This window comes from Zonotrichia leucophrys, chromosome 4, assembly GCF_028769735.1.
Source record: "Zonotrichia leucophrys gambelii isolate GWCS_2022_RI chromosome 4, RI_Zleu_2.0, whole genome shotgun sequence".
Taxonomy (NCBI): Eukaryota; Metazoa; Chordata; class Aves; order Passeriformes; family Passerellidae; genus Zonotrichia; species Zonotrichia leucophrys.
In genome coordinates this window covers 53,029,690-53,056,188 of record NC_088173.1, presented here as the reverse complement: position 1 = coordinate 53,056,188, position 26,499 = coordinate 53,029,690, and the positions used below count along the sequence as shown (strand labels likewise).

General features: G+C 40.1%; 1 protein-coding gene across 5 annotated transcripts in view; it reads right to left on the bottom strand.

Moving 5' to 3' along the window:
- The window catches only part of AFAP1 (actin filament associated protein 1), a 113,954-nt gene that overhangs the window by 50,251 nt on the left and 37,204 nt on the right, over window positions 1-26,499 (bottom strand). For 3 of the 5 annotated variants that reach the window (XM_064711722.1, XM_064711723.1, XM_064711720.1), the window contains exons 2-3: window positions 13,035-13,163; window positions 7,886-7,983 (exon numbers count right to left, since the gene is read on the bottom strand). In XM_064711722.1, coding sequence (XP_064567792.1) covers window positions 7,886-7,983; window positions 13,035-13,161 — 225 coding nt within the window. In that variant the 5' untranslated portion in view covers window positions 13,162-13,163. Of the gene's footprint in view, window positions 1-7,885; window positions 7,984-13,034; window positions 13,164-23,491; window positions 23,507-26,499 lie in introns of those variants that run through there. The other 2 variants (XM_064711719.1, XM_064711724.1) reach the window with 1 other exon arrangement.

Here is a 26,499-nt window from a genome sequence, read left to right as displayed (position 1 = left end):
TGGAGAGCATTTACACCTGCACCTCACCAGGAGCTGAACTACTATTTCAAAAGGTACAACACACCTGCTCACATACCTGAAGAACCCCTTCACCTAAGAAACAGGAAGGCAAAGATGGCAATGAAGAGGACCAAGTTTTCTACTCTATTGACCAAGTAGAAAACCCAGTTGGTTCTTGCACCTCTGATGGCACTGTCAGTCTGTGTCTAGACACAAATTGTCTCAGTTCTTGCTGCTGTACGTAATTACATACATATTATTTGAGACAGTAAATAAAACCAAAAAGACTGGAGCATGGAATGCACCACTGAAAGAACTGGTAGCTGGAAAGAGTTACACCCAAACTCTGTGGAAGACTGGAGTGAAAATAAACTCCTGACTCAATGGAAGGAACAGAAGATCTAACAAAATAATTAAAAGTGAAAGCGAATGAGCCAGAAACAAAAACAAGGTATTTCTATATCATTCATAATTTATAATAAAAGATTATTACACAGCCAGTTGGAAGCATCACTCAGACAAAACAATAGACTCGACTCATGTGAAGCAAAGGGTCTGTGTGTACCAAGAAATGAAATGGGCCTTAATTAATGCTAGGGAATACTTTCATACATATTACATGAGAAGGATTAATCTGAATTTTAAGCAGCATGGGGCTCTCAGAGTTGTTTATTCTGACTGTGCTCAAAGAAGTGTCTGTATGTCCCAGAAAAGACAAAATCACCTTTCTCTTCCAGAAGTAAATAAACTCGTCCAAGTGTGTGACATGACAGTGAGGACAAGGCAGTACAGTATTAAAAGTGTAGGCAATGCCATTTCCACTGGAACTATATTGTCTAAGGGCCTGAGCATTGCATCAAATTACAACAAGAGGAGACTTGGTCCTTACTAGCCTAATTCCTTCCCCATAACATTAATGAGCATGATAAGGAAAGCAAAAAAAAAAATTGACCCTCAACTATCAACACAGAGATGGAGTTTTATGGACAGGTATAGCATAGAAATAAGAAATGACAACCTGAGGTCAGAAGTGCGAGCATTCGACAGTAAATGGTGGCACAATATTCTACAAAATCTGTGCCATTAGCAAGTTAATAATTTTCTTGTAAGTAGGTCAAAGATCATCAGTATCTAGTTAAAGACAAAAAGGCAAATAGCTTCACAATGATCATAAAAATAATTTGGTAAAAGAGTTCAATTCTACTCTAACTCATGCAGTTTAAATGTAAATTCCAACTAAAGGCAGCTGAGAACAGCTCATTCTGGCAGCTCAGACATGAGGAAAGTTTTGAAATATGGTGATGTGTATTGCTATAAAGGTATACTATAAATTAACTGAGAAGGTAATTGCTTTAACTAAAACTTTTCTGTGGTACCATTTGCAAATGTGAAATAAATCATCAACAATAATTCACCAACCTCAGCCGTGGAAAGCAGAAATGGCAACTAGAGGGTCCTGTAAGATATTGCTTGGACAAAAAAGAGGTGGCATACATTTCTTCATCCTTATTCCTTATGCTATGACGTATTATATTGCACAATCCCAGTGTGCCCATGTGGCCAAGAAGACCAATGGCACCTGGCCTGGATCAGCAATGGTGTGGCCAACGGGACCAGGGCAGGGATTGTCACCCTGTACTCAGCACTGGTGAGGTCACACCTCAAATCCCTCTGGGTCCCTCACAACAAGAAAGACTCTGAGGTGCCGGAGTGAGTCCAGAGAAGGGCAACAGAGCTGGGAAAGGGTCTGGAACACAAGTCTTAGAGGATGAGGGAACTGGGGAAAAGGAGGCTCAGGAGAGACCCTGTCCCTCACCTGAAAGGAGCCTGCAGCCAGGTGGGGTCAGTCTCTTCTCCCAGGTAACAAGCAACACGACAAATGCCACAGTCTCAAGTCATGCCAGAGGAGGCTCAGATATTAGGAGAGATGAATTCACCAGAAGAGTGGTAGAGCACTGAACAGGCTGCCCAGGGAAGCAGTGAAGTCACCACCACTGGAGCCATTTAAAGTCACACAGATGTGGCATGTGGGGACACAGTTTACTGGGAGCTTTAGGCAAAGAATTGGACTCAATGATCTTAAGGGTCTTCTCCAACCTAAATGATTCTGATTCTATGTCCACAAGACTGTCTGACTGACTGACTGCTGTTCTGGTCATTTATGGTCAAAGTACATGACCCTTATAGCAGGTGCTTGGGGAAATACTGGTATCATTCACTAGTGCTGAACCACAGCTCAGAATGAAACTGAGAGAGCCTTTCTAATACACAGTGGAATGAAATGAAAGCTGAGGGGAAACATGACTGGGATTACAAAGGATATCTGAAGCACACATACCATGGTGAAGGGAAAGGGACCTACTTAAACACACAGACAAAGACTGACAATGAACAGTTGCCAGTGGAACAACTTTATAAATGAAATAGTGGGTTAAAAAAATGATGTGGAACAACTTTAAAATTGAAATAGTGGGTTAAAGAAACCTAAGTGCTAGTGAATAAATTTTAACTGGTTTATGAAAGGGTTAATATTTTATCATTGTCTGTAGTAAGAGTAACTGCACTGATAATTTAAAAAGGTTTCTTTCCTTGTTCCTCCATTATGGAAGAACTTGCTCAGACCTGTTGAAGCTGAAGGTATAGCCAGCTCTGAATGAAACAAATGAATATTTGTTAAATTTATTTTTGTGGCTTTCAACTCTTCTTTTGACTCTGCTCCAGGAAGGAAAGAACCTGAAAACTAATACTGCCTTAAGATCATCTTTAAAGAGAAATGGAGAATAATAATTGTTTTTCAGTGTTAGAAAAAAAAGTAGATGAAACAGAGATTCCCAAATACCCACCTGACACATGGACCCCTTGCTTCTGTCGTGGGACTTTTCTCAAGGTATACTTTAGAAAAAGCTTAAAAACTGTCACTTTTTTGTTTGCTATGCAAAGAATGATTAATTTAATTAGTGATATATCACCTCAAGAATCCTTTCAATTTCCAGGTGATTTTTCTTCTTCTCCAAGGACACTGTCTCGTTTCAGCATTTCCCAGTAAATATCTAAGAGTTTACCTGTCAGGCAGCCAGAGAAAGGGAGGCTGTCAAATGATCTCCCCACAACAGGAAACCCATTTATATGAAGCACTCCTACAGATTGAATGTGTATTGTGCAGGAGTGGGTTGGAGGAAGATGACCCATTCTTTTGATTCATATCTGCAGGGTTCTGGAATTCTGCTGAACATTTGCTGCGGTTAAATAATTATGAAATTGTCAATATTCCAAGAAAAACAAAACACACACTCGATTTCACTGTGAAAATCATGCAAAATAGCTAAGTGCGCTGTTTGTGTTTGATTTTGTTGGACAGCACAGAGCAATGAAATCACCAACTGTCAGATGTAACATGACAACCAAATGCTTGGAGGCTAGAAGTGTTCTGTCACTGTCATGCTGTGGATAATTCATGCCAGGAATCCTCAGGCACATCTGAGCAGCGGGACACAGCGGATATTATCCCACTGCCTCGGTGGAAAATGGTCTTCAAGGCAGCTTGGTGATGGGGCAATGATGGGATCCCAGGTGTTAAACCACCAGCAGCACTCTGAAGCATGCACAGTGCCTTGGCTGTGTTATTCCTCCAAACCCATCATGGAGCAGTGCTTGTGCCTGTGAGGAGCAGGGGAAAGCCAAAATGCAGCTGCTGATGTAGAGGTGGGTGAGGCAGGCTGAATACAAGCCCTGGCAGTGAGAAGGTTCAGGAAGCAACCATAGAACCACAGAATATGCTGAGCTAGAAGGGATCCACCAGGATCATCAAGTCCAGCCCCTGGAACTCACAAAGTAATTTAGTGGAAGTTTTCTGCTGGGCTTTCAGGTAGGCTTTAGATTAGGTTGCAATTGGAGCAGCCTGTGAGATAAAAACCAGTTTTCAAAGACTCCTTAGAACTTAAAGGAGCTTTTGCCTAAGATCTCTGTTGAAGGAATGGGAATCCCACTTGCAGACCTACCTAAGGTGGCACTTGCAGCTACACCTTCTGGATAGCAAAGTCAAATCCAGCATATCTGGACTACTTCCTGCTTTTTCACTAATCTGCCTTCCTGATGAAGTCCCTTCTATGGGTGAAGTAGATGCTGGAACCAGAATTTTGGACCAGCTCTTTGCATGGGGTGTCTCCCCAGATCCCTGGACAGGTCCAGCCAATGGCCTGGGCTGTGCAGCAGCTGCCCCTTGGGATGGGGAGGAGATGGACAGACCTCCAGGGCCTGGTGCATGAAGTAGCACGTGGGCACCCATCACGTCCAAGTTTCCTTCCTGTTGTTAATTCTCTGTACGCCCACCCAGAAGGACTAAGATCAAACAGGACTCCATTTCTGACACAGCGACCTCCTGCTCTGCACAGTGACCCAAACAAAGCCTCAGAGCTGGCACTGCATTCCTGCTGGCAAGCTCAGAGTAAAGCACCCAGACAAGAGGTGTCTCAGCTCTGCAGAGGGTCTCAGAGCTGCCCTTACGCCTCACATCCTTTATCTGCAGCACTGAACTTGCCAGCCACCTAAAGGAGCTGCACACACAGACTAAAGCAAGAGGGGATTTGAGCATTCCATACCTCACAGAAAGTCTGCTAAACCAGATGCAGCCAAGGAAATGGATACAAAAGAGAATTACTAGGAGACTGTGCTTAGTGATTTTCTTAATTCGAGTATACCTAAGGCCCAACTTTGTCCCTTCAAAGCTCACAGAGTCCAGGAAAACTCTCCAGGCTCTAATGTGTTTCAATAACTTGAGACTCCATTTAAACTATTAACAGTATGTCTCAATAAAATGAATTTTATACTCTTGGTTCACGGGCTGATGAATAACAAAACCGATAAAGGATTTGGCCTGAGCAAATATGCAGGTCTATTTACAGATTTACAAAGGAAACCTTGCACAGCACCTGCCCACACATAATTCTGGCTCCTGGCACTACTTTAAGGAGTATTGAATTCCTTCCCACCCACACATCTTTACATAAGTAGAAACTTAAACACCAATTCAGACTAAACATTTTTGAATGTAGAAATCCTTGACTGACATGAAGAGAAACAGTGGAGTAAATGAACCTTTAATTTTCATCACATTCAATAACTGATGGGCTAAACCCAGAGATTTTAAACAGTGTACAGTTTATTTGAAGTTATTGATTCCCACCTCCAGTAAATTCCTATGCTCCATCAGCACAAAGTGTTTTCACTGGAGGCTGAGACCATCACTAGTTGTTACTTAGCAAGTGGAAAAAACTTTCTGTCCTGAAGAGCTGTCAAAAAAAGGTGCCATAGAGAATGACTTCCAAATTGCCACGTGAAGAAGGGCAACCAGCAGCAGGATATTCCAGCCTCTGGTGGGCCAGGGAATTTTTTCCACTCAGCCATGAAAACACAGTCTATGAAAAGTGGCAAGGAAAGATAGCTCAGTATTTGTATCACTGCAATTATGTACAGTTTTCATTGAGAATTTCATCAGCTACAAATTTTTAGGACTCCATTGATTCAGGATGCATTGCAAATCACCATGCAAGAGCAGTGATGGATGAGAGATTAGTCTTGGTCACTGTCACTAATGTCCTGTGTATGAAAAGAAAGATGACAGTCTCTGAACATATCAATAATAACAAGGGTTTAATAAAGAGACACCTAATAGTGAAAGGTTTCCAAGAAATTATCAATGATATAATGACCAATTCCACTATATCAATGTGACTTCAGGAGAAGAAGTCAAAGTAAGACTGGGCTCTGAGCTTACCACAGTGTTCAAAGGACAAAAAGCTGATGTTTTTGTCTTTTTGTTCAGATTCCTCCTGGTCTTTTGCAGGACAGCAGCAGTCTGTCATCTTTTTCACTAATTACATTGTGATACCATATTAAAATATCTCCACTTGTAATCTGTATTTGGGTACTGCAAGACAATGAGAGGCTTGGGACACCTCCTGGCTCATCTCATAGTGGCACTGAAAGGCAGATGAAATCACCACTGCCTGACAGCAGCAACACAATTGCAGAAACACTGGCAAAAATCAGCTTCTAACACTACGGAAAAACTCGATGAATTCACTGAGGTGAAACATCCACAGTGTTACAGGCAGGTCACAAGGGACGGCCATGTCCAAACTCCACTCTGCCAGGCTCAACATGGCAACACCACACTGCAGACCAGCCAGCTCTAACTGTGTCAACTTCCATGGTAATTCCCACAGTATCTCAGAGAAATATTTTTGTTACTAAAAATCCAAAATTAACTACTGCAAAAACCAGAGCTGACCTCCTGGACCTAATTCGTACTTCACACCATTTAACTTGCTGCAGCTGTACCAACTTTAGGGGAATTTACACATTAGTGTATGAGAAAGGAAAAGGAGATGGGTTGTTCTAAGAAAAACAGCTTGAATCCTCAGAGCCAAACTGAACCTACACAAATATAAAAGAATGAGGATCTTAGTTGGTTTCAAGTTTATGAAACCTGAAGTACCTGAAGTCTAGATTTCAAAGGCATGTTCATTTTGCATAATTTTCCTGCCTCTTCTGAACCCTTTCCCTTGTAATTTATGCTCTATGTATTTTGAATTAAATAAAAATAATCAGTTTCTGGCACTGTTAACCGTGAAATGAATTCTCTAAGTTTCACTGAATATTAATAACACTTATTTTGCATCCATTAAATATATGCATAATTAATCTACTGTCACAAACCTAAAGGTGGCATTGCTTAGAAAGAAAGTAAGATTAAGGTATTCCATACAATAAATGTTTGCAGTGTTTTTTATTTTTTTCTGCAGTCCACAGCATTTTATAACAGGCTAGCCAGGAGTTACATGTCATATATTAGCTCTTATGTTCATAAGATGCTTATATATCCCTCAGGCCCAGGCATAAATGTGTTAACAAAACACCACACTAAAATGAGGTGTTAAACTAAAACATCAGCCATCCATTTCCTCTGGCCCTGTAAGCTGCATCTGTGCTTCCTGATTTAATGAACCTGGATCTCCATGGATGGTCCTTATCTCTGTGCACAAAATTTCCCACCCAAGAATAAAGAGATGGATACTTTATGAGGATCAGTTCAACCTTCAACAGGCTAAACCACGATATGCTTACACTTCTCCAAAAAAATGTTGAAAATGTTTTCTTCATCATATCTACTGAAAAGTATCTACGAGAGAAGCACTGAAGCTTGTTTATAGTTTTTTTCTATAACAAGACAGCTGCTCCCAACTGGAGGACTGAATTACAGACCTCAATCACTATCTTTGCTATAAACACCTCTAAGAGTCAGTGCTTCTGCTTGATCTGAAGGGAATTTCCTACCCAGAGACTGGGCAGGAAAGGCAACACCATGAAATGAAGGAAGAATACTCCCTTTTTTATGAATAAAGTCTAAAGTCTTTATTCATAAAAAAGGAAGTATTCTTCCTTAATTTTAAAACTCTGTATCTTTATTTTTCAGCTGCTGAAAGGAGTCTTCTCGTTAGGCTTGCTCCAGGAAATGTTACCAATAAAGGTGTAAGAAACTGTCTGGGACCTGTGAGCTTGGCTAGGTCAACCTCCAACACAGGACAGGTCTGCCTTTGAAATGATGGCTATGTTGCTCAGTCTTCTGTGTGAATTCTGAAAATCTCCAAGGACTGCGATTCCACAGCCTTTGTAGGTGACCTATTCCCAAGCTTATCTCACCACAGGCAATTTTTTGATGTCTCTTCTGCAGGCTGAACCGAATTCCCTCAACTAAAGCAGAGGTGAGAGGAATAATTATTTCCCTGGACCTGCAGGCTCTTCTCCCTTGCAACCATTTCTTTTAGGACTTACCATAAATGCATTCTCTCTTGTACATATTTATATAATTAACTACAACACTCACCAGCCACTGCTGAGGTATTTCTGGCAGAGGCATTTGAGGAGGCGCCGGCAAACTGTTGGCAACTTCTTGCTTCTGGACATGTTCTTTTATTTCTAAACCTGTGGAAGAGCAACAAACATCACTTAGTACCTTGGTGGATGCAAATGGGGTATTTTTTCCACACGTGGCTCCCATGTCTGACGGTCACACAGTGAAATCTGGCATCCAGTTCTGATCACAGCCCACCTCCCAAGTGCAGTTACTGAGGCAGGACTGGAAGAATGCTGGGAATTCAGGAATTTATTCAAGCAGAACAAACACATACTTGCTCTATATGATAATGACATATATGCTGTTTGGATCAACAAATACCAGACACTGAAAAAAAATTACAGGAAATCATTCTGAACTGCCCATCCATCTCAAACTCAAAGACTTGAACAACATTCAAACACGCTGCCAGGTGCCTGCCAGATAAAAACGTTTATTGGGGGAATATGCCACATTTGAAAAAAAACCCAGTGGCACCACACAGTGAATAAAACACAGCCTGTGGGCAGTACATGACCAGCTGCCTTTTTGCAATGGAGATGATCAACACCCGTTTCATGGCACATTCTGGATGGGCAAGGCCATCATGGAGAAACAAGCCCAAACCATCTTTCATGCCAAAAGAATGGAGAAGAGGGTGGAAGAAGAGCCCCTACCTGCCTGCTTTTCCTGGAAGTGATGGTGACAGCTCTTTGGCCAAGCTCACATTGGCCATGTTCCCTGTGACCCTGCTGCCATCACCACCTCTGATCAGGGAGCTGTGGTGTGAGTCTAAGCTGCACAGGACGCTGTGACACCCCAGCCTGGAGCACTGCTGAGGGACACTGCCCTAACCAATTCACCATTAACAGAAATGCACACCGAGCATATTTTCCCACCATGTCCTTTTTACTAATTTTTTATTTTAATAACCTCATAGTTTTCCAGGTGAATTTGATAAGGGAAAAGAACAAATGTGAAAGCTGCTTTGAGGGTCCTTTGTGCCATTATTGCATCTCCCTCACAGGAGAAAAGAGGAAGGACTGACTCACTCTGTGTTTTTGGCACAATAATTTAAATCACAGTTGAATTCTCTTCATAGAAACAGGATATTGTTTATTCTTCTAAATATCAAAAGAAGATTAGGGTGCATCTCCTCAATGTTCTGGCAAACATTCAGTCCATGGATTGTACCCTGATTAACCCCAGATGGAATTCAGTTCCTAGTGTTTAGTTGCATTTTTAAAATATATATTTACACAGTCAAATGGATGCCTTTCGGTAAAGATCATGTAATTCTCAAAAATGTAATCAATGATGAAATGTTTCTTGTCATAATATCCCAGTCCCACTGGCTGTGAAGTCATGGGTTGAAAAACAACACTGATATATTAAACTGTCTCCAAAGACTACAGATTCTTCTTTCTTCCTACAAATCAAGAGAGTGATTAGTCTTGGGAAACATTCCTTTTTTCTTTTTTTCCAGTGTAACTTTCACTCATTGCTCTTCACATAGGATGAGTGGTGAGTCCATATTATGACTGCCATCCATGTCCAAGTCTCCCATGTTTTCCATAACAACCAGAAGTCATATATGAAGAGATTTTTACTGAAAAATCCCCGAACTATTCCAAGTAAATACTATTGACTCTATAAAACTGTTTTCCCCAGTTTTCATGTGTATGTTAACAAGAACCTGCTCTAACATTTAATTTCTTCTACCAATTTACACTGCAAAAAGAGTACAACAGGTTTAGGGCATCAGATCCTGTTAAGGAAAACAGGCAGTGTTGACAGTCATATTTAATGACTAAATCCAGCAACAGCTCTTACTCCAAAATAAATTCTTTGTGTCTTTGTTTGTTAGAAAAAAGTCTTGAGTTTTAGAATGACATGCCAAGTGTTTTCTTCAGACCTACACTCCACTGGGCATGCCAAGGCTCAGGAAGAAAAATAAGGTTTATAGTTTTGCCAGTTATACAGAGTACCCACTAGTCTGGATGCAGGGCAAGTTGAGGCCAAGCAGCTACGACCTGAAGAACACATCTGCCTGGCCCAGTTCTCTCTGCTTGATAGATAGTCGATGAAGAAAACAGTGCTCATTTAGGGGAGATGGAACAAAACAAGGCAAAAGATTTCTAAAGAATTCCCCAAGTAAGAACTCACTCAGTTTGAAGTGTTTTACTTCCAGCCCATCACTATAATTTCCACACCTTTACAAAGAAAAGCATTAATTGTTCATTGCCAGACATTCTAACAAAGCCAGCCAGTTCCCAGTTTCCCAGATCCATCATCACCATTCCCCATTCATCTTACATGGTTTTCTACAGCAATCAAAAAATGCTGTTGGATTCACCCTGTTGATTTTTGCAAATGCAACTAAAGAGCTTGAACTCAGCATAGTCCTCAAGCCTCTTAAACTGCGCCAGCAACCCAAGAGCTCTCGTGGAGCTGTGTGGGTGGAGTAAAACAACAATCTGAAAAACAGACTTCAAATGATAGCTCATCTTAGTTACAGAGTACTGTGGGTTTATGCATCTTTTATTGCTTTTAATTTTAATGAAGAGATGAATAGTTTCAAAGGGATGGGAGTACTGAATGTTATGACTGATAAAAAAAGGAGCAGGGTTGGCTCCAGTAAAGTACATGACTCCCTGGGTAGCTCCACACACACTCCAGGCCAGGATGTGATGGCAGAGCTCCCAAGGAGGCAGTTCCTCTCCTTCCCTGCCTTGTTCCTGTCCCTGCCCCAACCTCTCCTTTGAGCCAGCATAAGCATGTGTGTGGCCTTAGGATGAACCAGACCAGGGAAGTGACACTGGTTAGGACTCAACCAGCAAAACAAAGCAAATAATGTTTGTGCTAGCAGAAAGGAAGAGGCAATACACGAGTAGCCTGGGGAGAGAAACTGGATGCTTTTTTAGAGGCCATGCTGGCTTAAATTCCACTCAACTACATAAACTAAAGTTTATAGATATATAAAGCATAGTCCTATGATCTCTTATTTAACTGAACTATGGGGTTTCCTTAACTCTGGTTTGAACTAGAGCATATCTTTTAGCAAAATATTCCATTTTGATAAGATGCCAGCAATGGCATGCAGTGCTCTTGCTAAGTTCTTCCATTAGTTCATAGCTTCAATGCTCAAAAGGTGCTTTATTTCCACTTTGAAACAAGCACTCAGCCATTGCACTTACTCTTGTGTAAGTCTAGGAGCTTGTGCTCAGTCACTCCTTTCCTACATAAAGACCAATTATGACACCTCATTTTGGTTAATTTGAAGGCATATTCCTGGATCCTCTAATCACTTTTACAACTTTTCTTTGAAATGTCCACATTTGATCTCCTTGAAGGAAGGCACTAGAGGTGAGTAAAATCTTCCAGTAACAACTGCACTGAGCAAAGCACTACCACATAAAACACGGATTTCACAGGGATCTTGGTGATGGATGGATCCTGTAATTGGATGAAATGGATCTTGTTACAGAGCCTAATAGGCTTTAAAACCTAAATGGTAGGTGCTGATTAGTGGAAAGCTATGGTTCTGGGGTCTTCTTATCTGTCACCACATGTAGAGACATGGACGGGACACACCCAGGAAGGTGCCCTGGCACACAGAAATTGATATTCACACAGTTAAGACCTCTCACTCTCAAAGTGATTTTCATCTGTCTACAGGGAGCAGATCTTTGCCCAAGCAAACTCCCACATCATGCCTAGGAACTGATGGAGGACACAAGTCTGCTCAGGCCAAACCATGACTCCACAATTTAACAGCATAAATAATTGAGCTCTAGAGTCCAGAAACATATTCAGCACTGTGAAATGAAGGGGTTTTTGTCCTGGAACACCATCCACAATCCCAAAAGAAAGAATGTGACAATCTTTCCCCATGTTTTCAAAGCTGGCAAAAGAATGATACCTGACTTCTAGAACAAATCAAATGTTTTTCTTAACACATCTAGTTGTAAAGATTGCAAGAAGAACATGCAGTGTCAGCCCAGCATTGCTGAGGTTATTTTGAATGCCAGTAAAATATTTATGTTTCTAAACATAAATTGCAGGTTCACCTCTACAGATTTTTGGGGAGTTTGCTATATTTTGATGAAGACTTTTGGAGCATGAAGACTCCTTCCACAATATGAGAAATTGGTATCTACCTCGTTCTCTCAGTGTAAGGTAGAAATAGTGGTGGGTCTTTAAGAATGTTGAAATGGAAAAGAGGACAATCATTACTTTAAAGATCTCCATGGACTTGAATCCCACAGAAAAAAAAAAATTCTTTAATAAGGGGGCAACACTGTGCATCAAACAAGACCACATTTTTTTAGCACCAGAGAAGAAACAAATAAAGAGAAATACAGCTGCTCACAATGTGGCATTTTTCTTCAAAAAACTCTGGTATTTTTCAAAAATCTAAACTGGGGTTTTACACTGGCAGTACTTCTGTCAGATGTAGTGGAGACAGAGGTCTTAGGGCCCAGATGTCACTGCATACAGAAAAGTGTGGTAAAAAATGTAAGGGTACTGTTAGAAAAAATAGTGAGGAATGTTCCTCACCAAAGCTCTGTGGAAATGTTCCTGTACACAGTGAATCATTTATGCTGCACTCAGTTCCATAATCTTGATGGAGACAAGAAGTTGTGCAACAAAAATGGTTTTAGATAGGAAAAAAACAAGAAAGTGAGTCTAATTGCAAAATGCAATCCAAACATTCTGACAACCATTTCCTATCTTTGGCTTGGCACTCCTGTATCAGTTAAGCACCAGACTCCACCTCAGTATCAGGGCTTTTGATGGATTTGGGTCATTTGACACAGATGAAACAGAGCTGTGGCCAGCACTCACTCCCTGGCATCAAAACTCACAAACACCATTACTGGCACAAATTAAATGAAGCAGCCACTCTACCAGCAGAAGTGAAAACTTTCTACCTAGGCAATAATTCCTAAGTGTGCCTGTTGCTGTATTTCACTGCTGGACACAAAGCAAAGCATTCAGACAAGTTACACTTTGGCTTCACCCTGTCTTTCCGTCCTGCTTCAATTTAGGGCTTGTCTTCAGCTCTTAAAAGTTATTTCACTGAGCACAGACTTATTCTGTGCATTCTGCAAGCAAGAAAACACACCCCAGCACTGACCTTTTGATGACTGTATCCTCAGGAGAATGTTAGTTATTACTGCCTTCTTCTCCCTGACAGTGGAAGTTAGATATTCATGGTCCAGAAGTTCAAGAAACAGGCGCAGCTCAACTATTAACTCTTCCATGGCTGAAAGACAAAAGAAAATAATTACTTTTTCTGAAAAGTCCCATTGGAAAAAAAAAGTGAATTCTCATTAATCTACATTCACAGTTTTTTCTAGTATTTCTTAAAAATGTATGGTCATCCCTGATGAAAAGAAACTTAAACATGCATTAAAGAACCAACAGAATAATCCATTAGTGAGCGCTGCTGGCATTTATAAGATTTATTTCCAAACTGAAAGACATATCTTTTCACATGCCACACAATGAAGCCAGCACCAGACAAGTTATGTGCAGGAATGGTGGTCCCTGGCTTTTCTATCTGTGTCACTATGGTTCCCCTCCCATTAACAAACTGCAAAATTTCTAACAGCAGAAAAAATTTAAGGCTTGGTAAAGCTTCCAGACACCACTGGTATTTTAATGAATCTTTCCTTCATCTTTTTTCTTCTGTTTGCTGCGGTAAGAGCAGGTACTCCTTTCTTTGCAGTGATTTTTCTTTTTTATGATCTCCAAAGACAAGCTCCCAATCTCTCACATGTTTTTTTATCACTCCCCAGATTCCATGTTGTGCATTTCACATTTCATCCTGTTCTATTATTCCAGATCTCAAAGCTTTCCAACTCTAGAAAAAATTACATTTCTTCTCTCTATTCCCAGTGCTTCTCAATTTTTTTATCAATGAATTTCATAAGCACAGTTCTCCTTTTTTCCTTTCAAGTTATCCCTAACGTCTTGCATCATCCTAAGAACTGCAGTAGCTCAGACCATACACACAAACACTTTTGTTAGCCTGATCATATGATCTCTTCAGCAGGTTTCTGAGGAAACTCACGATATTGAACCACACTTTCATGCTTCAGTTCTCTCATAATTCTGAGATTCTCTGGTCCCTTTGCTTAAGGGGATGTACTATTTATAGTTTTGTATCCTCATTCCAAAATGCCTCCACTTAAATTTTTCTCTGCTTAATCACATTTGTTTTTACAGTCTTTTCCAGGCCTAACTGGGCAACTGCTGCTAAGCCCCTTCAGACCTCTAAAAGGTACATTCTTTGCTGCTTACTCCATTACCAGCACTTCCCTACTCCTAAAACCTTTCTGATACAATTGTTTACCCAAGTGAACGTGAAATCCTTTCCTCCAATTCTGAGAATGTGTCAGGATGTTTAAACAACCCTTGTTTGAGGTGCATTTGCTTTATCCCACAGATGTCAGCTACTCCTGCAAGGGACTCCTGGCCTATTTTTGTCTTCAAGAAATGCAGATTTTCCCATGCATTTGGAGACTGTACCTATGCTCTGACTGCTCCGGCAAAGCCAACAAACTCAAAAAGCCAACAAACAGAAGATGTGCCAGTCAGCAATACTAGGGCATGAAAACATCTCAACAAAGAAATCCCTGAAGAAGTATGCTTGGTCAAGTATTTTCATAGAATCATTTAGGCTGTAAAAGACTTATAAGATCATCAAGTCCAACCACAGCACTGCCAAGTGTCGCAGCCATCTTTTATGAAAAATCCTTTCCTTAGGATTTTTCCTCCTGAGAAGCTGAGAGGCCTCAGGAACAAAATATAAACAATGCTTATCTGCTGCTGTGGAATGCAACAGGTGCATTTGTGACTGGCCCATGTTGGTTGTTTGTAATTAATGGTCAATCACAGTCCAGCTGGCTTGGACAGAGAGCACAGCCATAAACCTTTGTTATCATTCCTTCCTATTCTATTCTTAGCTAGCCTTCTGATGAAACCTTTTCTTCTATTTCTTTAGCATAGTTTTAATGTAATATATATCATAAAATAATAAATCAAGCCTTCTGAAACATGGAGTCAGATCCTCGTCTCTTCCCTCACCCAAGAACCCCTGTGAACACCGTCACAGCCAAGTGCACCACTAAACCCTGTCCCTAAGCACCACATCCACGTGGTTATCAAGGACAGTGACTTCACCACTTTCCTGGGCAGCCTGTTCCAATGTTTAGCCATCTTTTCACAGAAGACATTTTTCATAATATCCAACCTAAACATCCCCTGGTGCAAACTGAGCGCATTTCCTCTTGACCTGGGGTAAAAAACTGGCACCCACCTCCCTGCAACCTCCTTTCAGGTACTTGCAGACAATGGCCAATCAGAATCCCATTTTGTCCAGTTTGAACAATCTCAGATACTCCCTTAGATACTGCTCCTTAAGACTTGTGCTCCAGACCCTTAACCCTTAATTTTCTCAAAGACTCTATTCATTTGTACATATAATTCCACCCTCCCCAAGTTTTTCTTGGTGATGATATTCTTTTATTCAACTGAGCAGTAGTACTGCCATTGCATAAACTGCCAACATTTTCAGGAATTATGTTTCCCAAAGATTTTCACAATATATTGGCAGAAAGAGGGTTTTTAAAATGACAGGAAAACTGTCTGTGTTGCTTCACAATGTAGCTCATGAAAAACATCCCATGGCTACAATGGTAATTTTTTTTTGCCATCATATTTGTAGCTGTCTAAGCTCTCTAGAAATCTGTCAGAAATCCAAAGTATTTCACAACAACCCTATTACTTCCAGAGTTGTTCAAATTATGAAACAACATGTATACAGCATACAGCTTTCTGAAGCACAAAGGCATAGGTTCAGATTTGCAAAGTGGTAAGTGATCACAAGACTCTAGGAGAAATAAAAAGTCCATATGACCAAAGGAAAAAAGTAATGCCCAAATAATCAGCTCTTATCTTCTTCTCAAATTATAAACTTTAGAGACAAGATGTATACTCCATTCTGCGTATAGTGGTCTCCAGCTTTTAAGTATGCTTTGAATATAAAATGCATTAATATTGTTCATTTTAGTTTCAGAATATATGAATATTTTAATAGTTACTTGATATGATATATGCTTTCAAAAGCTATCATTATCATATAATCTAGACAATCATTGTGAAACCTCATCAGTATGCAGTACAAGAAATGTGTATTTTTCATGTAGTTCTACAGAATATTTATTGTTAGTAATTGCAATTAGTAATTGCATATATTACTGCACTGATATTTCTCTGCTATGCCATGTTTCCTGATTTCTTTATGGCAGGGGACTGTAAATAGGCTGGAAGGGAGCTCTGCCTTCACCTCTTCACCAAAGAATACTGTATGCCACAGTCACCTCATTTCTTTGCTGAGAACCTTCACTTCTAGGAAGGGAAAAAAGTATGAAAGCATCAGATACCTTTGATATGCAAAGTGTACACAACTGTGTTAAGTTATAAAAAATTATCAGAGCCTTCATCTCAGGATCTTATAATCTAATATAAACAGATGGATTGCACAATGAGAAATGAAAACAGTGAGTTACCAGGGAAGGAGGCAGGGAAACGAGAGGACAAGAGATAGGAAACCACAACTGGAGAGACTTCTGGGAGCTGCACCAGCCCAAATCTCTGCTGATTGTACCATATGTGGTACTAAATATGCGGCTTTTCTCTATGGCTTTGAAGGAAATCTGCATTGCATTCCCTGGTGACCCCTTCCCATCGACCTACAGTGACCAGGCCACCAAAGGTACTGGTCAACAGTAAAGGTAAGAAGATTTTCAGCAATTTAACTGCCCAGCAGAGGATTTTAAAAACAAAGCTTTGGTAAGGATGGATAAAAGGATGGGAAGATGAACCTGATACCAATGAGGCAATACCTGAAAACACACCAAAGCACTGTCCTGGCAGCACAGTGACACTCACTGCATGTGCCCTGGGCCAGCTGGCCAGAGGCTCAGAGGTCCAGCAGTGGAACACAGAGCAAGGCCAGACTGCTGCTCCTGCCCGGCCAGGCTCACAGGTGTGTCACACTGACTTCAGGCAGGCAGCCAAAAATGCAAATTCACAATTCTAGTGTGACAACAGAATGAAATTGTTAGCAGCTGCTAAAAAATGCTAGATGTGAACACTTAGACATTGTTTCTACTAGGAGTAAATGAGAGATGTATTTTCTTTTGTGGGAGTTAATAGCATCATAAATATTGAAGTGTGAAGGAAGAAAGTTCCGAATTTCACCTCATATATGCATTGATGTCAAACATCTGAAAAGAAAGAAGGGAAACACTGTTCCCAGCTAGCAAGAACACTCTTTCACATATCCTAAAGCACACTATCCTCTGTTAGTACTTTTGCTGCTTAAGGAAAGAGCAGAAAATACTGCCATGGAGTGTATTAAAATAAAGTACTGAAAACTCTTTTTTCCAAGATGAACTTGTATGTTCAGAGGAAGAAACAAGTTTCCCTGTTGTCAGTCCTTGGCTGATTTTCTGGATTAAAAAAAATCTTATTTTCTCCTTCCTAGAAATGCGAAGATGCACTCACCAAAAAAAAAAAAAAAAAAAAAAAAAAAAACCCAAAAAACAAAAAACCAAAAAAATAAAACAAAAATGGAACTGAGTAACAGAAAAATCTACATATTTTCAGTAAGCAATCATTATTTCTTAAATGGAGACTGAAAAAGTGTGGGTGATGCAAGCACCAAAGAAAAACATACTCCTCCAGTGAGAGATTACCCTTGGAAATCTGACATCACCACAAAGAAAGAATAATAATCAGAAGAAGGTTCTCAAAAATGGGCCAATTTATTTGACAGTTTTGGCTGTATTCTCATTGCCAAAGGAATTACTGGTAAGTGGCAGGTGGTGAAAGGCAGGGTGGAGCCCAGGGATGGTAATCACAACAGTAAGCTGATTTTAGCTGGACTGAGGAACAAAATCACATTCCATATTAAATGATGAGAAGTCCATTCTATGCTCAATAGGAATTATAGGCCCCTAATGGGCTGCTGTAATTGCCATGCACAAATAAAAAAAACAATGATAAATCCAGAAGGGTTTCCAAGACCAACTCTCAAGAGTTTTAAAGTTTTTCAAATGGCAGCACATAAAAACTATACACACCAGCCAGCAACAGAACACACCAAGGCAAAAATAATCAGAAGAAGGCAATTACATCACCCTGCAGGTTTTGTTCCAAACCAGAACTAAAACCAAATGGGAATATAAATGCATAATGATGCAATTATTCCAAATCTATGTTTACAGATACTAGCTTATAACAATTCTTTAAAAGAATATAGTTTTCACTTCCAGTTGATTTGAAAAAAATTGTAGGGACAGTTCAGTATCACACACATGATTTCAAGGCTGCTTAAACCAGAAGAAATTACAAGAATGAGCTCATTAGAAAAATGGTCAGATTGGTTTTGGTCAGCCCTAGCAGTTACAGTATTTCTTAACCTTGTCACAGCAAAAATTACCTGAAAGTGTTTTTCAGCTGACTGATATACACTAGTGAACCTTTAAAGAAAAAGAAATGCAAGTCCAGGAAGAAGAAGAGGAAGTATGTTTATTTATTATTGTCTTGTCCATACAGCGCAAACCTCCCACACAGAGTAACTTCACTTCCAGGCTTGTGTGTCTGCTTCATAAATGCATTTATGAAAATACATAAGTATACAAATCTATCACAGCAACACGAATTTTAATTGAGCTTCAATTTTTTAGAAGATCCTATTGATCAGTTCCTTGAACACAGCTGAATCAAATTTCTCTGTGCTTTTTCTCTCTGTCTTTTGTTCTGTTTGGTTTGTCATTTGCAGAAGTTGAAGGCTAGAACAGAGACCCACTACAAGAAATCACCTAATCTGACTTTGTATACAATACAGGCCAGAGATTTTCACCTTACTACCTCTCTGTGGAGAGAGGTGGATTTATGAGAAGTGCATCTTCCAGGAAAGCAAAAAATCTATGTCAGAATCTTGAGCCCTTGTTTCATGGGGGGTGATCCCACTTGACTTTCCCAAACAAATTTGATTGTATTAATGGGTAATACTGAGGCCAATCTTCAACCTATACATAAAATCTTCTTAAAACATAGTGACTCTCCCAATCTTTAAAAAAAACCTCACTGGTATTTGGTACATAAGCAACATTGTAGAAGCCAGACATACGTTCTCACTTAAGATAAAAAGCAGAATGTGAACTTCATGCTTATATCCATTTCTCTTGAAATAGTGTCACTATCCTTAGTTTTGGATGCTGTAATTTGAATATTTTATTAAAAAGCTCATAACAGACTACTGCTGAGGAAACCATGGCTGTTTTTTATAAAGCTATAAATATCAGGGACACTACAATGAATGCAGAGCCACAAGGAGACAAAAATCTTTATGAAGAAAATTACAAAATCACTTTGATGCACTTTCACTCAATCCTATAATGCAGTTACAAATATCCTGTATCCAGCAATTAATAAAAAATCACTTTTCATTACTGTTTTATCATTATCCAGGAAAAGATTTTCACACAGAAGCACACAAAATCTGAAAGCAGGCAGTAAGAATATTTAGCAGCAGGAAAAGTTTTGAATTTTTTCAATATGCCACCAGAAACTAGTTGACATATTTGAAAATTGTATTGGAATCCCCTGCCCCAAGAAATAAAAACTCTTGCTGTTTGAGGAACAACCAGCGAGGAGACAAGATTCTCACTTGATGAGTTTTCTCTTGGTTGCACTCACCCTTCTCTGCTGCCCATAATGTACATAATGAGAACCATAATGTACAAGGTGTGATGGATTCTACCTGATAAATATGGTAAATCCTGCATCAGAAAGTGCAGATGATCGGCCTGGGGATACATGGCATTAGAGCAAAGAATGGTAGTGTGTTAAAAAGGGGTGAACCCTAAACAGTAAATGAAGCCCTAGAGATGAAGAACCAGTACGATGCAAGTAAAACATATATAAGGATTTCCATTAGAGTGATTTAGCATAAAAATAATTACACCCCTCTAAAAACTGGCAAAAAAACATATTTTGTTTAAAATTTGGCACTCCCTGGCCTGTCACAAAGATTCTCTCCAGATTGCTTGGGGCAAAACAAATCTACTAAAAACTCCTCCTGTCTCATGCATATTTATGATCAACTTCAAGGGATCACTTCACCCACAACCCACACGTTATTTCTCTTTCTCCTTCTCTTCTCTGCTTCAGCTCTCAAGGAACTGGCTTTTACAAAACCAGCTTTCCAAAAAAGCCATCACAGCTCCAAATGCTACTGTTTCAATACCTGGGTGATAAAACAAGAGGTGGGAAGGCATTAAGGAATGTTTGGACAAGAAACAAGCTGCCAAAAACCTTGCTCCATCACTGAATCCTTCAGCCATGCCAAAAATCCTACAGCCATGCAATGAGTGGCAGCAATGCTGGGGTGTAATCCATTCGCAGGGTGGATGGATAAAGCATTTATTTTTTTAAGTGCAGACCAGTGTTTAAGCAATGCCATAAACTTTGTAGAGGAACCTCTGCTTTTAAGCAAATTCACTGACTCATGGAAGAAAAAAGAACTAAAAATAAAACAGAGAAGGAAAAATGAAAAAAGGAGAAATAAAAAAGGGGAAAACAATAATAAAAAAATAAGAAACAAAGGAAGAACCAAATAAGGAAGAAAAAAAATAATTAGTGTTAAAGGTATTTATTTTTATTTAACATAGAACTACATGGAACCCATAATATGCTAGCCAAAAAGAGAAAAAAATGCTGATAACTAACTAAATAAACTTACAGTGGACTTTTATAAAGTTGTTCAAGACTTTATCTAAAAGTATGTTTTCCATATGAGATTTCTTTTGTTTCCAAATTAAATGTGAGACACTTTGTAAAGCACATGAACATGGATTTCACCCTCACTGGATGTGAGAAAGTCTCCTGCCTCTGTGCTCTCTGTGGGCACTCAGGTTCAGTTCTCATTTTGGACTCCCATTATCCCTCTGCAGCAGGAAACTGGAATTTCTTGCATTTCACCACCTCCAAAAGTATCAGCTGATACTGTCCCATCAGGACAAGACATTCCAGGTCCGGTCTGCTGGCTCCTGCATTATCTCACCTCCTCCCTCCCTCCAAACCACCACAGATAAGCAGCCACAACAGAATTAATGAACAGGCTCCAAATCCACAAGAGAAAAGCACTTCCCTCTCACGAAGAAGACAGAAAATCTGTGGTAGGAGGTGAAAGTCTGTGCCTGTCTCCAGATCCCAGGGGAAATGTGGCTCAGATAAGGCTGACACCACAGAAACAAGTGACCTGTGGCAGTAAAAACAAAGAGAAGCACGGCAGCACCCCTTGTGAGCTCTTCACTCGTGTCCCCAGCTGAACACAGACCCCTTCTTAGGGTAGAACTTCTTTCAAAGTTATGAATAATTGCATATCCAGAAGAAACGTGAGACAGTAAATTAGGGAAGTTAATGGAATGGAGAAACAGAAACAATGACAAAGAAATAAATATGGCAATGGTAGGAATTGAACATTATGATTTGGAATTTCTGTATTGAGCAACACAATTTTACTATCCATGTTTAAAGCAAACTTTAAAATTGTTCAAGTCCAGAGTTTGTTCATGTCATCCATATGAGCAGTACAGCTGAAGACCAGTTTTCACTTTGAGAATCTGGTGCTCCAGACTTCTAGTGTGCAGCTAAACCAGAGCCAGAAATGAGATAATATTGCATTTTATAAGAGTAGATCCATAAGCTCTCACATTTGGATGCAAAGATGGAAAAGAACTCCTTTTTTTCTGTCCTACAACAGTTTTTATATGACAGTTCTCATTGCTGGGTTCATTATGCAATGAGTAACTTCTGCCATACATTTATTATTGTCTGATGCTCTCCCCAAGGAGAGAAGCATGTTGTGCTTTTTCTGTCAGGCTTTTGAAAATTTCTATTAATAGATGCACAGACATTGATACAGATGACACATGATCCATAAATGCACGAAATATACTCTCTATTGAAAACAGCAATATATGCCTTTCAACAGTGGATTCAGCTAGCAGTGATAAAGCAGAAAAGCTGTAATTCTAAAATGGGGAAATTCAATTCCCTCCGCTTCAGTTTCATTCTCTGAAATACACCAATGTCTCTCTGATCTTTCCTCCTTCTGGTTCTCCTTCATGGTTAATAGGAAGACAGGAAAATTAAATAAACCTTTAATTTTATGGTTTCTGAAAATAAATAAAAAATAAAATTAAAAATTTAAAAAAAAAAAAAATTGAGCTCAGCCAGCCTGAGGCAAATTAGTCCTCTCAGCTGCTGCCCTCAGCACAGCTCTGCAGCATGCCAATGAGCCAAACCAAGGCTCCCTATGGAACCCTGCCATGGCCAGCACAGAGAGCGTTGGGAGCCTGGATTCCATCCAGGTGCCTCTGGGCTTGGACAGAGGCCGCTGCAAGGGAGGGCAGCAGCAAAGACCCTGAGCACAGGGAAAGGATCAGCAGGAGTGGGACCCACACCTGCTAATGGAGCTCCACAGGGCAACCGACCTTCAAGGGCCCTTCTTTTCTCCATTGTTACTAACTGACCAAAGGTTACTCTGTAAAAGAAGGTAAAGTCAGAAAGTGCATTTCAGAAAGCTATGGAAACCTAAATCCCTGAAAATAAGTTATATTTTCTTACAAGAGGAGAATCACAATTCAAATAAGTGCACTTTCATATATCTGTTAGAAAAGAAGAAGTGCTAAAGAATATACTAATAATAAGCTGGTCCAATAAGTCAACTGAAATGTTTCCACTTGAGGGATTGTACTGGAATTCAAAATGCTATTTTGTCAGAAAAATCCCATTTTCCCACCTTTAAAATATACAGAAACCTCACCATTTAAATATTCTAGCATGGAATGCTGGAAGTGACAGTGGGAGCTCTAAATAATGGCAGCAGTACATGGGAGGCTCATTGCCCTGGCAGGACATGGGCAATAACACTGTATTTATGGGATCTGAAACTGAGCATGCTGAAGAGAGCAGCACAAACACTCTGGCACAATTTTTGTGACTAGATTTAGACCCCACAAATCTCATGTAAGAACTTGTCACTGTATCTCCAATATACCAGGTGAAATACACTAACTGGAAAGCTGAATTGTTTTCAATATCCATAGTACTGATAGATGAGGATTTTCATCTGTGGTACTGATCAGCCAGAAAACAAGACATATTCAGAAAACAAAGAAACAAAAAATTATCCTTGTAACAAAAAAAGAAAGGAAAACCCCTTTATTCAAAACTTTGGGTCTTTATCTGGTGTGCTTCATGCAATTTCACTAAAGCCCAAATAAGCCCCATTGCAACCTTGGACATGCAGCAAATACTTGTATTTTACAGAGATTTCATTTTAATTATGGACACGCTCTAAATTTATCATGAAACCATAAAACATATGTTTAAGAAACAGTAATAAACTCCTGTCAACACCTTTCTCTCAGGCTGCTCCAGCCACCTTTTCTCTTCTATTCAATCAGCCCTGCACCTCTTTGGAATACAGACTGTGCTAGACAGACTTACCTAAAAGATCCCAGGGAAAATTTACCTCCATGACTTGCACTTCTCTTGCATCATTTTCTGTTTTCTGGACAATATCTGGTTTGTTGGTTTTTTTTTTTTTTTTTTTATCACTGGTCAGACTGCCCCAAATGTTTGGAACAGCCTCCCTTTTCCCTGCCAGGCAGCCTCCCTCTCTCCCATGAAATCCCTCTTTCTTTCAGCATTCCCTTCAGCAGTAATCCTCACATTCCCCTTGACCAACAGTTGCACCACATCTCGTCATGCAGCTGCGTTTTTATCTACCTTTGGGTCAGACTCTGCAAATGTTTTCCCATGGTAAAAAACCTCCCAGTCCTTCTGATCAGTTTCACTAACCAAAGCAGCAGGATGGGTCCAGAGAGCAAGGGAAAAAAAAAGTGTTATAGTTATTAACATCTAAAAGGCACTAAGTTCATTCCAATGCAGAAGGAGCAAGGCAGACAAACAGTGAGATGTCTGTTCCTCCTGCCAGCAGTGGGAGAATGCAGCTCTGAGGATGGGAGACCAGGACAGCTGCCAGAACACATCCCTGGCACCAGCATGGGCACTGCCTGGCCAGCTGTGCCCGCTCCATCCTCCCCCTCACACCTGGCCTTTTCCAACACAGAGGTGGTATTCGGAAAAAATAAAACTATTATTCCGTATTCCAAGAGTATTTCTAAGCTCTGAGGATGTATGTCCAAAATGTTACCAGTGGCCCTCACTCACTCTGAGTCTGGCTGTGTTTCTTCAGGCCAAGGAGTTAATTTATTGTTTGTAAAAATGCTGGGACCAAACAGCAGAAGTAATGTCAGCTCCTCACTGTTAAAGCATTTAAAAACTTCCTATCAGGCCACAGGTGAGAAGAAGAAAAGCACTTTACCTACATCCTTAGCATATTCTCTCTGTGACTGCCCACTTGTATCAGCTGATGGACACCATAAAGATAAAAATGGACCACTGGGTTCAGAACAAAACCCTATATTCAAACTACACAGCAAGCACAAATTCCCTCTGAGCACACTTCAGTAGTATGACTTGGTGAGGGAGCTACACTTTATGACTCAGGTTCACTCCATGTCCATTTGTCCTCACCAAACTCCTGTCACAGCTCAGGGGATGCCCTGATCAACATGAGCTTCACCAAGGGCTGGGTGTGCCATCAATCCAATGCCTTGTTTGTCTGGATGAGATCCTGGATGGTTTGCTTAGCCACATTTGCCAAAAGGTGTTCCCCAGCTTTTCCCATATTCCTGAGTCACAAAGAAGATGCACTGCCAAACGTCCTCCCACTGAGATCTCAAAGGCAAAACCCCAGCACCCTCCCTCAAGAAAAAAGCAAAACAGCAACGATCAGAGTTTGTAGCAAGTTCGCACATTTTCCTGAGTTGATGTGCTTTGTTTTTCCCAGACTCATAACCTAACTAGGAAACCACAGCCTGATGCATCTGCTGGTCTCAGTTATTATCAAAAATGTGCTGACTCTCTATAAAAGTTATCCCATTGCCTCAGAGCACAAAGAGCCCGGGTCAGGCTCTGAGCCCCTGAGGATCCCTCCTGGCTGGGCTGGCAGTGACCAGCTGGGCTGGCCAGGCAGGGGCTGAGCCCTGCCCTGCACAAACACAAAAGCTCTGCACGGCAAGCATTTGCATCCTTGCCTCATCTCACCATCTGCTGCTGCTGCTGCTGCTGCTCACTTGAAAATTAATACAGTGGCTGCTTGAACCAGAAGCTGATGCTACATCTGTCCTCCTTAGATCATTATTAGACCACACATGCAACCCTCTTTGCAACTCAAATGGGCTGACAGTGGCCTCTAATCTGACAGCATCTGTCCTCCATCAAGAGAGACCAAATTGTAGATGCTGAAATAAACTGGACTGACTCTTCCTCCTAGTCTGTGCTCTTTTACTCTCCCCTTCTCCTTCCTCCATACATTTACATCAGAGTTAAGAAGTAAATTAATGAAGTGTACATTTCTTTCAAACAATATAAAGTCTTTCCCAAGCAGAAGTACAGAACACTCAGGACTGGTCTTGCCTGTATAAATTATATTTCCCCATCCAATTTCTAGGGGCTGTTCATGGCTGCTAAGAAAACAAGCGAAATTGCATTTTATCATCTTGATCATTTATTCCTAATAGTTTCCTATTTGCATCTGATTTGCACTGCATGAAGAAAAGCAAAATGTGAGAAGAATCAAGCATATTATTGAGGTTGCAATTCTCATACAAATCTTAGTTCTGTGGTCTTTAATCCAGAGAAGGTCTCAGAGAGACATTTCCTATATATAAATTGCAACATACTGATTTTATTGAAGAGCTAATTTCACAGGCTTCAAGGGCAACAATCTGAGATAGCAATGTGCTCTCTTCTTTTCCATGGAAGACACACTAGAAACTTCTTCTGGGAACATCATCAAACTGAGCATTTTTAAAAGCCTCCTAGTAAAATGCATTTACCCTACATGTATTTTTCATCATTCAATTTAGAAATTATTTACAGTAAGAAAGCAAGCAGTCAGATCCACTTTAGCAGGTTTTAGGGAAATTCTAGAAAAATTTATGTATCTACAAAAAACCAAAGCCCAAACCATTTCCCTTCTGTTTAAAGCACTTAGAAAATGAAGTGAAGGAACTGCTAAGATGAATGTTTGCAACCATTTTTGTTCTTAAGCTACAGTTTGAGAACCACGGCTATAGCTAATTTAGTTCTAAAACTAAAAAGAAAAAACCCCAAAACCCAAACCCAAAAAACATTAGGAAGGATAAAATGTTCCATCATGTCCTAGTCCCTTCTAGATCTGTCCCATATTTGTAGGGGCTCAGGACTGATAAATACATTAGAAATAAAATAATGCCAGGCGACCTTGTTGACCTCCTCAAAGACAGGAAATTGACATACAACTGGCAAAAGGCTGAAAAGACCAGGAGAAAAATATGAACTATTTAAATAAGCCCTTGTTTTGGAGCATTTGAGAATGACAGAAAGGTGCTTCAAAAAAGCCAGGT